Source organism: Vulpes lagopus, chromosome 21, assembly GCF_018345385.1.
Source record: "Vulpes lagopus strain Blue_001 chromosome 21, ASM1834538v1, whole genome shotgun sequence".
Taxonomy (NCBI): Eukaryota; Metazoa; Chordata; class Mammalia; order Carnivora; family Canidae; genus Vulpes; species Vulpes lagopus.
Genome location: NC_054844.1, coordinates 9,434,392 through 9,446,255, shown reverse-complemented (window position 1 = coordinate 9,446,255; position 11,864 = coordinate 9,434,392). Strand labels below are relative to the sequence as shown.

The following is an 11,864-nucleotide window of genomic DNA, read 5'->3' as shown; positions in this document are numbered from 1 at the left end:
TCCTTATAGCACCCTCTTGTCCGCAATGCTCTATTCTGCCTGGAAAGTGCCTGGGGATCCATCTCAGAGGCCCAAGGAAGTCTTGTCTATACGAAGGCATTATTGGCTTATGCCTTTGCCCTAGCAGGAAACCAGGTCAAGCGAAATGAGCTTCTTAAATCACTAGACAAAGATGCTGTGAAAGAAGGTAAGGGCTGCTATTGCAAAATTTACCTCCAAAATCACCAGTGATTGAAAGAAGAAGGAAGATCCATCATGATTATATCATATCATATATCATATCATATTATATTATTATAAGGATAAGAACAATTATCACTGAGGCACCTGGGTGGCTCAGTGCATCTGCCTTTGATTCAAATCATGATTCCAGGGTTCTGGGATTAAGTCCTGCATCAGGCTCCCTACTGGGAGCCTACTTCTCCCTCTGCCTATGTCTCTGCCTCTCTCTCTCTCTCTGTGTCTCTCATGAATAAATAAATAAAATCTTTTTTAAAAATTTTTAACAAAAAAAACAATTATCATTGATCCAACACTTTAATTCTGTTACTAACATGGATCATTTTTTCAGTTCACACATTATAAACTATACAGCCCAACTTCTAATATCACACAAAAATGTAATAGACACAAAGACAAAATGTGATTTGCTAGAAAATTAATTTCCTTTTTTGGCAAAGATTTATGTGATATTTTTACATCAGTTTACCAGGTGAGCTCTGATTGTAATGATCATTCATGAATTAGATTTTTAAACCATTCTTTAAATTTAAGAGCATATTCTTTTCCATTTCAAAGAGGACTCAATCCACTGGCAGCGTCCTGGGAAAGTTGAAGAAGTTACGACATTCTATCAACCCCGGGCTCCTTCAGTTGAAGTGGAGATGACCTCTTACCTGCTCCTTGCCTATCTTACTGCTTGGCCTGCCCCATCTTCAGAAGACCTGTCTGTGGCTTCACGTATTGTGAAATGGATCACCAAGCAACAAAACGCCAACGGGGGCTTCTCTTCCACTCAGGTCTGTGAAGAGACGCTAGGAAGAAAAATAAATATATTAATACATAAACACAACTATATTCTAGGAATTGAATAATTGGATAATATTTTCTAATTCATACTTTCTCCATTCCTCCACCACCGGAAAGATTCCAGCCTCATTATTTTATATATTCATTGTTGCTCTGTTCTCTGTACCGTCGCTAATATCTTTTCTTTTTAATCAACTCTCAAATATAAAATAGATCAATCTTCCTAAAGCAATATTTCATAAACTTAATTTCCTGATAAAGTAAATCTTTTCTTCATACAAAGACTAAAATTATCTAACATGTTATTCAAAATATTTCCTCTCCCCCAGTAAACACGGATACTCCTATCTAATGAGGCTAATCCCAACCCTTTTTCTGGAATTGGCTCTCTCCTTTCTCTGTCTCCACATAATATTTCCCACCCTGGTAGTTCCTGATGCCTCTCTTTCTATCCATATAAACCTTTCTCATGAAACATACATAATTTTATTTCTTCTTCATGGTAGCTTCTTCAGTAAGTCTTCTTATTTACCGTCTCATTAGTAAGTTTTCTCTTACTAATCTAGTTCTGCTTTCTTCTCCTTTCTCTGAATATTTACAACAAATATTGTGTATTGTTACATAAATTTATAAATTATTGAAACAGCCTCTGGTTTATGTCAGCTGTTTGAGTCTAATCTCCATTATGTATAAACTATTTGAATGGGGAGACTTTTTCATGTTCCCCTCAAGTACATAGAGTAGTTTATGGTTAAGAGCAGGGAGGGCTGTGTTTGTCATGAAATAACTCAGAGAAAATACCGTTGATCTGATTTACATCTAGTATGATTTTGTTACTTTCTCTCCTGTGATTTCTGCCCCATCTTTTTTCAGGATACAGTGGTAGCTCTCCAAGCCCTGTCCAAATATGGAGCAGCAACTTTCAGTAAAAGGGAGAAAACAACTGTAGTCACTGTCAAGTCTTCAGAGACATTCTCCGAAAAATTTGAAGTACACGATGCCAATCGCCTGTTGCTACAGGAAGTCAGGTTGCCAGAGATTCCAGGGGAGTACAGCACAACAGTGTCGGGGTCAGGATGTGTGTACCTCCAGGTGAGACTTCTGGGATTTAGGGAATGCTGCAAATGAGAGAATAGGTCTCAGGAACTACATATGAATCTCCAAGTTGCAGAAGAAATATGAACTAAGGAGAGATATGAATCATCTAGAAGAGACAGACTATTTGCATGCAAAGATAAAAAAATTTTTTTCAATTTGTTTTAGACATCCCTGAGATACAACATCCTGCCCAAGAAAGAAGGCAAAGTTCCCTTCAATCTGAAGGTTGATACTTTCCCCAAGAATTGTGATGGAGTAGACGCTCACAGGAAATTCCAGATTCACATCAACATTAGGTAAATCCTAATGTCTCCTAATATGGAGAAATTTATTTCCTTTGCTGGGAAACTGCATTGTCCAAAGGCACACAATATGAATATGAATATGAATATGAATATGAATATGAATATGGAATTCTTGCAAAATTTACTAACAAGAAAATTATCTTCACTCTTACTGAAAAAAACCTTAACATTGAGTGTGTGATGTTGCCATACTGGCAGTGTGAGTTCAAAATAATGGGTTTTTGTAACAAGCATAGCGGAACAAATAGAATGGATGGGGACGCTGAGTGGTAGTTAAGGATCAGGAACACCAGAAATAAAAGAGAAGAGGGATGGATTTCTGTCTTTGTTGAACTCCAAAGAATTTTGTTTGAATACCTTGTCCCTATGCTTTGACTTCATAGTTATACTGGGGAACGATCAAGCTCCAACATGGTCATTGTTGACGTGAAGATGGTATCAGGCTTCATACCTGTGAAATCATCAGTGAGAAAGGTAAACCTTAAATATCTTATGGATAGCAAAGCAATGATAAATGCTGACATTTATGCTTGTCAATTTTATTTCACTGATTGGGTTTTCAAGAGGTTTACTCCCTCAAACTCACTTCTCTAGAGTGTCTTCATTATTTTAATAGTGGATAGCCCTGTTATGCAGTCTCCAGTGTAAGACATAAATCATAGACATGGTTAAAAATGCTCCAGCAAGCCCTGAGACATCTAAATATGTGGAGAGGTACTGAATTATCTTCCTATCATACATTTTAAGAAGGGAAAATATATAATATACACATATGTATCATATAAAAATATATCTCACATACTCATATATACACACATATATGATATATGATATTCTTCCTTGTTTCTTTATATATATATATATAGCCTTCATATATATATATATATATATATATATATATATATATATAAATGCTAATGCTCTCTCTTATATGCATGAAAATATATATGTTAGAGATAGATTGGATAGGTAGATGGTAAGTTGACAGATGATAAGCAGCTGGACAGACAGATACAGGTACACATAGATGATACATAGAGATACATAAGTATAAATAGATGATAGAGATGATAGACAATAGAAAAAGGGTTTAATAAATATTGCTATTAACCTTGAAGAAATCACAATTAGCAGTTTGGATGTTTCTGAGCAACCAGTTAGATCATAAGTACATAAAACGGGCTCTCAGCCGGTAATTTCCTCATCCATATGTCTGGCTTATCCTCTTGGCCAACAGCTCCAAGAAAAGCCTCAGATTCAAAGGACTGAAGTGAGCACCAACCATGTTCTGATTTACTTTGAAGAGGTAAGATTCTGTGACTCTGCTGGACCTGAGAAAACTGCTGGAGGTTCCAACACACCAATCCAGATTCCAGATAATGTTTTACACACACATAGGTGAGGGAAGAGAAAATAGCCATAGAGGGAAATGAAGACTGGACCAGTCAACGAGGCTCAATTTACTACAATTTACTGTTCATAAAATCATCTCTTTTGTCCTCCTTGTATCTGCCACTGAGTGTATGACCTCAGTCTCAAAATGTCCCATCCTTTCCATAGGTTTTGGGGCAGATGGATAGCATAACCATAAGATTTGATAAAACCATAGGAAGACAGGATGGTAACTATTCATGATGTTAATCTTTGATTCCAATCCCATTTTCCTGTCTCTCCAGCTAACCAATCAAACTCTGAGTTTCTCCTTCTCAGTGGAACAAGACATCCAAGTTGACAATTTAAAACCAGCTACTGTAAAAGCCTATGACTATTATGAGACAGGTGAGTGAGATTCCAGGGGAGTACAGCACGACAGTGTTGGGGTCAGGATGTGCTTTGAAAGAAAAAAACTGACTAACTTGGTAAAAGTTCACCTTAACTAAATCGAAATTCCACAATCTTTCACTGGAAGAGAAAGTGAGTTTACAGACACTGGATAATCATGTGCCTCCTAAACTAGTCTTAGAAGCATTCTTCTAGATCAATCATAAAGCAATATTAGTATCAGTTCTTTCTAAATTCTCCTATAAAGTTGTTTGTTCTGGTTTGAATTATTCCAGAAATATAAGTAGAGTAGCACTAACTAAAAAGCATCTGAATATTGATTTGTGATATGAGACTTAAAATCTGATCAGTTTTTAAAAGATTTTATTTATTATTTATTTATTTATTTATTTGAAAGAGAGTGTGCACTGGCAAGAACATGACCAGAGGGGAGGGGTAGAGGGAGAGGGAGAAGCAGACTCCACGCTGAGCAGGGAGCCCACCATGGGGCTTGACTCCAGGACCCTGAGATCATGACCTAAGCCAAAAGTAGACAGTTAGCCAACTGAGCCACCCGGGAGCTCCAAATTTGATTCATTTTGACTTGTGCCTTGAGTAGTCTCACAAAAGTTGGGAAACTGTAATATATCAGTAAATTCTTCCTTTTGCTCATGACTTTGAACTAGAAACCAGTGTCTTAGCAGCTGATCCTATTAAAACTTGACTCCTTCCTGGAGTGTGAAAGAGTTCAGAGAGGAAGTTGTTTAACTCTCCAATAAAGAGAACACAGCTATGGAGTGGGCCATACATTATCCTATAGATAGATAGTCTTTCACTATAAAAGTGAAACTTGCCCCTGAATTCTTGAATTCCCCAAGCCCAATATTCTCCTCCTGTCCCCTCCACCAGTCCTGCATGGTTTAGTACAGAAGTCATTTGCTTTCAATGGCTCCATAATTGTCTTTATACTTTCTTTCCTAGCTTATACAGTATATTTGTAATTACTTGCTCATATGCCTACTACTGAATGTCTTCACCCTTGCTGTCTTATCATTTTGTATTTCAGAGGAATTCACTATTGAAGAGTACAGGGATCCCTGCAGTGCTGGTAAAGTATAAACAGTAAAGCCCAATGCCAACATAAAGAAAATAAATAAAACATCAGTTGTCTGTATAAGTTTGCTTCTTGACCATATCCTTGTCATATTATAAAAGCCCATGGTGTATCATTTAGGAAATTAAACTATTTAAAATGTATTATAGACTTTCTCAGTAGGAAAAGAATGCATGTGAAGAAAAAAAAAGAATGCATGTGAAGTATAATTACTGGGCCTGGGGTGACTCGTTTGCAGATGAACCCAGAAATTTGCCACGTATAAAAACTAAATCATCTAATATTTAGTTTATAGTCTATCCCTAGTGGTGATATATTTATCACCTATGACCTTTTTAGGATGTTTCTAAACTTATACTAGTTAGGGTAAGGAAAGCTTTCCCTGTAATTTTCCATGTAGCACAGCATGAGAGATGTGATCTACAAGATTTTCCTTTAGGCAAAGGAAAATCAATGTTCATCTTTGACAGTATAGCACTTGCTATGAGACATTCACTTCTCCATTCTAAAATAGGAAACAAAAAACAAGAACATACTTAACGTTTAAAATAAATTCTATTAAGTTCAAATATTCACAACTGAAATATGAAAAAATCATTCCTTTAGTAGATGATAGAATTTTCCTAATTTCCCCACCTTTTATTCTACTGTTTAGAATCTGAACACAGAACTGTTTAAAAATGGAAGCTTGTGGACCTTATCAAATGACCTTCTCCAGTTGCAAAGGACTCATCAGGAGAGAAGATAGTGAGAGAAACAAGGGACAGGAATTGGATATATAAAAAATTTATATGTTGAATAAATTCATGACATATACACTTCTACCATTTCCTTTGTTTTTTTATCAATGTGATATTTCCCTTCTGAAACATGTATCTATTTCCCTCAGTATTTTTAAAAACACTATAAAAGCTATATGAAAAACTGGCTCAAAACACTACAGATTAATCAAAATGGAATTCCAAAATATGTTCAAGTAACCCACAGGAAGATAGGCAAAAGATAACAATGTTTCCAAATACTGGAAACAATCAAAATGTCCCCTAATATGTGAATGGTGACACTAGTGGTACATTCATGCCATGGAATAAGACTCAACAATAAAAAGAAACAAGCTGTTGATCTACACAACTATTTGAATGGATCTCAAAAATATTATGCCTGGTGAAAATAAAGCCAATTTCCAAGATCATACTGTATTATTCTTTTTATTTAACAGCCTTGAAATGAAAAAAAATACAGAAATGAGAAAAAATAGTGATTTTCAGGGATTAGGGATGGTAAGGCAAGAGGAGATTGACATGACTATAAAGGGATAACTTTAGAGAGATCTTTGGGGTGATGAAGTCCTGCATATGTTTCTTTGCAAGTAAAATATTTGCTTTTCTTTAGCTTAATAAAATGTTTTAGTAACTACTAAAGGCAGGGCCCCTGGGGGTCTCAGTCAGTTAAGTATCTGCCTTTGCCTCAGGTCATAATCCCAGGGTTTTGGGATTGAGCCCCCCATCAGGCTTCCTGCCCAGCAAGGAGTCTACTTATCCCTCTCCCTCTGCCCTCCACCCCCTCATGCTCACTGTCTCTCTCTCAAATAAGTGAATAAAATCTTCTTTGAAAAATTAAAAAAAGAAACTACTATGGCTGGTTCCTCCCAACTCTCTGTTTTTATCTTTTTTTTTTCCTGCAATGCTGTTTATTATTTTCTTTGAAAATAAACTTTGAAATCTTTCATCAAGTTAATTATCCCCATAATCATACTGGGTACTGTTTAGTGTTGCACTGAATATAAATCAAGTTATAATGATTATGAATATCAGTAGTTTACAATATTTAGCCTTCCCTATTCAGATATAGTTTTATTTTCATTTATTCAAGTCACATGAAGTGAATTCTAAATTTGATTTACTTTCTGAATTTGGACTGAACTACAAAGTTGAAGGTTAACTTCATGAATATACATAGTATGCTAAGTTGAAAGCATAAAACAATGTATACACGGAGACAAATTAAAAAATATGTGCAAGAATAAGATTACAAGATAATGAAATACTAGAACAATATTTTTCATTTGTTGATAGAAACCATTGAAAGAGGGATGCCAATGAGGGTGGCTCAGTGGTGGAGCGTCTGCTTTGGCTCAGGATATGATCCAGGGTTCCTGGGATCAAGTCTTGCGTCAAGCTCCCCACAGGGGGCCTGCTTCTCCCTCTCTCTCTCTCTCTCTCTCCCTCTCTCTCTCTTTCTCTGTGTGTGTGTGTCTCTCATGAATAAATAAATAAAATCTTTCAAAAAAAAAAAGAAACCATTGAAAGATTTGAAGCAAGAGAATATTTCACCTTAAAAGCCATCTACGAGGGATCCCTGGGTGGCGCAGCGGTTTGGCGCCTGCCTTTGGCCCAGGGCGCGATCCTGGAGACCCGGGATCGAATCCCACGTCAGGCTCCCAGTGCAAGGAGCCTGCTTCTCCCTCTACCTATGTCTCTGCCTCTCTCTCTCTCTCTCTCTCTCTCTGTATGACTCTCATAAATAAATAATAAAAAAAAAATTTTAAAAGCCATCTACGAGCCCACAGCAAATATAATTCTCAATGGGGAAGCACTGGGAGCCTTTCCCCTAAGATCAGGAACAAGACAGGGATGTCCACTCTCACCACTGCTATTCAACATAGTACTGGAAGTCCTCTCCTCAGCAATCAGACAACAAAAAGACATTAAAGGCATTCAAATTGGCAAAGAAGAAGTCAAACTCTCCCTCTTCGCCGATGACATGATACTCTACATAGAAAACCCAAAAGCCTCTACCCCAAGATTGCTAGAACTCATACAGCAATTTGGTAGCGTGGCAGGATACAAAATCAATGCCCAGAAATCAATGGCATTTCTATACACTAACAATGAGACTGAAGAAAGAGAAATTAAGGAGTCAATCCCATTTACAATTGCACCCAAAAGCATAAGATACCTAGGAATAAACCTAACCAAAGGATCTATACCCTAAAAACTATAGAACACTTCTGAAAGAAATTGAGGAAGACACAAAGAGATGGAAAAATATTCCATGCTCATGGATTGGCATAATGAATATTGTGAAAATGTCAATGTTACCCAGGGCAATTTACACGTTTAATGCAATCCCTATCAAAATACCCTGGACTTTCTTCAGAGAGTTGGAACAAATTATTTTAAGATTTGTGTGGAATCCGAAAAGACCCCAAATAGCCTGGGGAATTTTAAAAAAGAAAACCATAGCTGGGGGCATCACAATGCCAGATTTCAGGTTGTACTACAAAGCTGTGGTCCTCAAGACAGTGTGGTACTGGCACAAAAACAGACACATAGATCAATGGAACAGAATAGAGAATCCAGAAGTGGACCCTCAACTTTATGGTCAACTAATATTTGACAAAGAAGGAAAGACTATCCACTGGAAAAAAGAGTCTCTTCAATAAATGGTGCTGGGAAAATTGGACATCCACATGCAGAAGAATGAAACTGGACCATTCTCTTTCACCATACACAAAGATAACTCAAAATGGATGAAAGATCTAAATGTGAGACAAGATTCCATCAAAATCCTAGAGGAGAACACAGGCAACACCCTTTTTGAACTTGGCCACAGCAACTTCTTGCAAGATACATCCATGAAGACAAGAAAAACAAAAGCAAAAATGAACTATTGGGACTTCATCAGATTACATAATAAGATTACATAATTCAATTGCTTCTCAGCCTTTTGGCTAAGATCAAGTGTAGTATCTGTTCTTATCAGTTTAATATCTGATACATCCTCTATCCGAGGACAACATATTAAATGGATTTTTGGAATTAGAAGATGGAATAGGAGCTTGCTCCATCCACTCCAAGCATCGACCTGGTATTGCAGTACTTCCAGGAACGGTGCACCCACCTCAGGGGAAATAAAGGTTGCTTAAAAATAAAAATAAATAAAAAATAAAAGTTCACCTTCTAGGCAAAGGGAAGAAGGAAATTTTTGCTGATATCCAAATACACAAACCATTTGTTTAGAGCTGGGCTTTCTTCTTTATACATAATTAAATGGTTTAGCACATTATCTCTCTTCCACATTATACAATTCCACACTTTAAAAAATTGTTTTCTGGGGCACCCAGGTGTCTCAGTCAGTTAATTGTCTGCCTTCAGCTCAGGCCATAGTCTCAGGGTCTTGGGATCAAGCCCCATGTAGGGGTCCCCACTCAGCGGGTAGTATGCTTGGCCTTCTCTCTCTCCCCCCAACTCATGCTCTTCTCTCTTTTCTCAAATAAATAACTAAAATCTATTTTAAAAAAGAGTAATTAAAAAATTATTTTCCTCTCATCTATAACTGAGACATCTTTGAAAACCAATCCTGTATCTTAATCACATTTGCCGCCTGTTCACTCAGCACAGCACTGTGACTATTGTAGGCACTCAGTGAAACAAAGGAGTGGCTGAATGGGTCACTGGTCAAGTGAATGTATTCCCACAGGTAGCTAGGTAGAGGAGAAATGGATGAACATAAAGTGTTGGAATACACTAATAAAGCAAATGAGCTACAAGGGTTGCTGGAGAGGAAGAGATAGGGGGATGTGCTAAGTGGGTAATGGGCATGAAGGAGGGCACTTGAAGTAATGAGCACCTGGTGTTTGTATGCAACTGATGAATCACTAAATTCTACCTCTGAAACTAAAAAAGAATAAAAATAAAAGAACATAGAAAAAAAAAAGAAAATGAGCTAGAAACACCATTTCAGTCAAATTGTTTAATGCTTCACAAATATTTTATGGGAAAGATATTCATACTTTTCCAAAGTCAAATAAATGAGGAGGAAACAGAATTTTGGTTATTCATTGGCACTTTAAGCAAAACTTGTTTAAAAGTAATTTTATATATTCACCAAGCTCTAAGAGGAAAATTGTTGCCTCTGTCTTGCAAAACTAGCTGTCAGCAATCATCAAAAGGGTAAATACACATTATATCTGTTGTGAGTTCAACTGTGTCACAGAAAAAGATATGTTGAAGTCCCAAATCCTGGTATCTGTGAATGTGACCTTATCTGGAAGTAGGGTCTTTGCTTCGCTCTCTGCCTATGTCTCTGCCTCTCTCTGTGTGCCTCTCATGAATACATAAATAAAATTTTTAAATAATAATAATAATCTTTTCACTACTGGCCCAGTTTACCTAATTCATTCTTATTTGTCTTTTAAATTAGAACAAATAGGTGCACCTGGGTGGCTGTCAGTTAAGCGTCTAACTTTGGCTCAGGTCATGATCTCCGATCCTGGGTGGAGCCCTGCGTCAGGCTCCATGCCCACTGTCGGGTCTGCTTGAGGCTCTTTTCCTCTGCCCCTCCCCTCACTTGTGCTCTCCCTTCTTCTCTCTCTCTCTCTCTCTCTCTCTCTCTCACACACACACACACACACACACACACACACATAAATAAATGATAAAAATATTTTTAAAAAATAAAATAAGAACAAATAAATGAGCATATTCCAAATGATTGAATGGTGGAAGGAGAAGCCAAGAAATTTTCTTTTTGTTTTATATATTCCCACACAGTTTAATAATTAAATATCTTGTTCCATAACTTAAACAAAAATTAAGATGAGATATGGGGTCTAGTTTTCACATCTAGTCTTCTGCCATGTTTATAGCTTATCTCAAAAAAGAAGAATCTCTTCTTGCTGTTAAAATTCTCCAGGAGAATTTTCTCATATATTTCTCCTTTGGTCATAAGGAAAACAAAACGATTCATAATACAAATAAATAAATTCATGAGTCATTAATATTGCTGAACTTCAAGGTACATTTGGGGGAAAATGCTGATCTATAGATATTTATCTGTGCTAGTACCTCCTTCAAGGACTATTTGTTTAGTACTTAATACAAAGTAGAAGTATTCTTGTAGACCTTTCTTCTTAGTGATTTTAAAAATATAAAAGTAGTCATTGTTACTTAAATAACAGTATGAAAATATCTTTATGCTTTTCACTTAATATTCTCAGGCCCTTTTCTTATAACATTTAGGAATCAGAATTAATGAGATAATATTAAAATAAAGAATACTCAAGCCACTAAATGCTAAAGGTCTGCAAGGATTCAAGTTATTGTTGAACAAAGCTTGGCCTCAGAAAATCCATGCTAAGATCAAACGTGTGTTTAATCTGACAAAATGAAACTTGTCATGTCCAGTAAGTGATCTTTGATTACCCAAACTCTGTTAATATATAAGCCACACAAAAGATTTTCATCCTCACTACACTTGGATATCACTTGGCTCAGAAATTCTATCCCAAAGATACAAAGCAGCTGAATAGAAAATTAAATTGCCTTTTTAAAAAAGATTTTATTTATGTATTCATGAGAAACACACATAGAGAGAGAGAGGCAGACACACAGGCAAAGGGAGAAGCAGGCCCCATGCAGAGAGCCCGACATGGGACTCGACCCCAGGTCTCCAGGATCACGCCCTGGGCTGAAGGCAGGCATCAAACTGCTGAGCCACCCAGGGATCCCAAATTGCTTCTTGATATCAGGCATAAAAAAGAAAAGATTAAAAAT

General features: G+C 36.7%; 1 protein-coding gene and 1 non-coding gene across 3 annotated transcripts in view; both read left to right on the top strand.

Annotated features, from left to right (window-relative positions):
• The window catches only part of LOC121480015 (pregnancy zone protein-like), a 48,411-nt gene extending 41,912 nt beyond the window's left edge, over positions 1-6,499 (top strand). For both annotated transcript variants that reach the window (XM_041736242.1, XM_041736243.1), the window contains 9 exons: positions 10-187; positions 799-1,019; positions 1,903-2,121; positions 2,293-2,423; positions 2,816-2,906; positions 3,670-3,738; positions 4,109-4,211; positions 5,260-5,301; positions 5,963-6,499. In XM_041736242.1, coding sequence (XP_041592176.1) covers positions 10-187; positions 799-1,019; positions 1,903-2,121; positions 2,293-2,423; positions 2,816-2,906; positions 3,670-3,738; positions 4,109-4,211; positions 5,260-5,301; positions 5,963-5,985 — 1,077 coding nt within the window. In that variant the 3' untranslated portion in view covers positions 5,986-6,499. The remainder of the gene's footprint in view (positions 1-9; positions 188-798; positions 1,020-1,902; positions 2,122-2,292; positions 2,424-2,815; positions 2,907-3,669; positions 3,739-4,108; positions 4,212-5,259; positions 5,302-5,962) is intronic.
• A 2,521-nt stretch (positions 6,500-9,020) lies between these two features.
• LOC121480455 lies at positions 9,021-9,211 on the top strand. The gene has a single exon (XR_005984974.1). It is a non-coding gene; the product is annotated as a U2 spliceosomal RNA (small nuclear RNA).
• Positions 9,212-11,864: the final 2,653 nt, after the last annotated feature.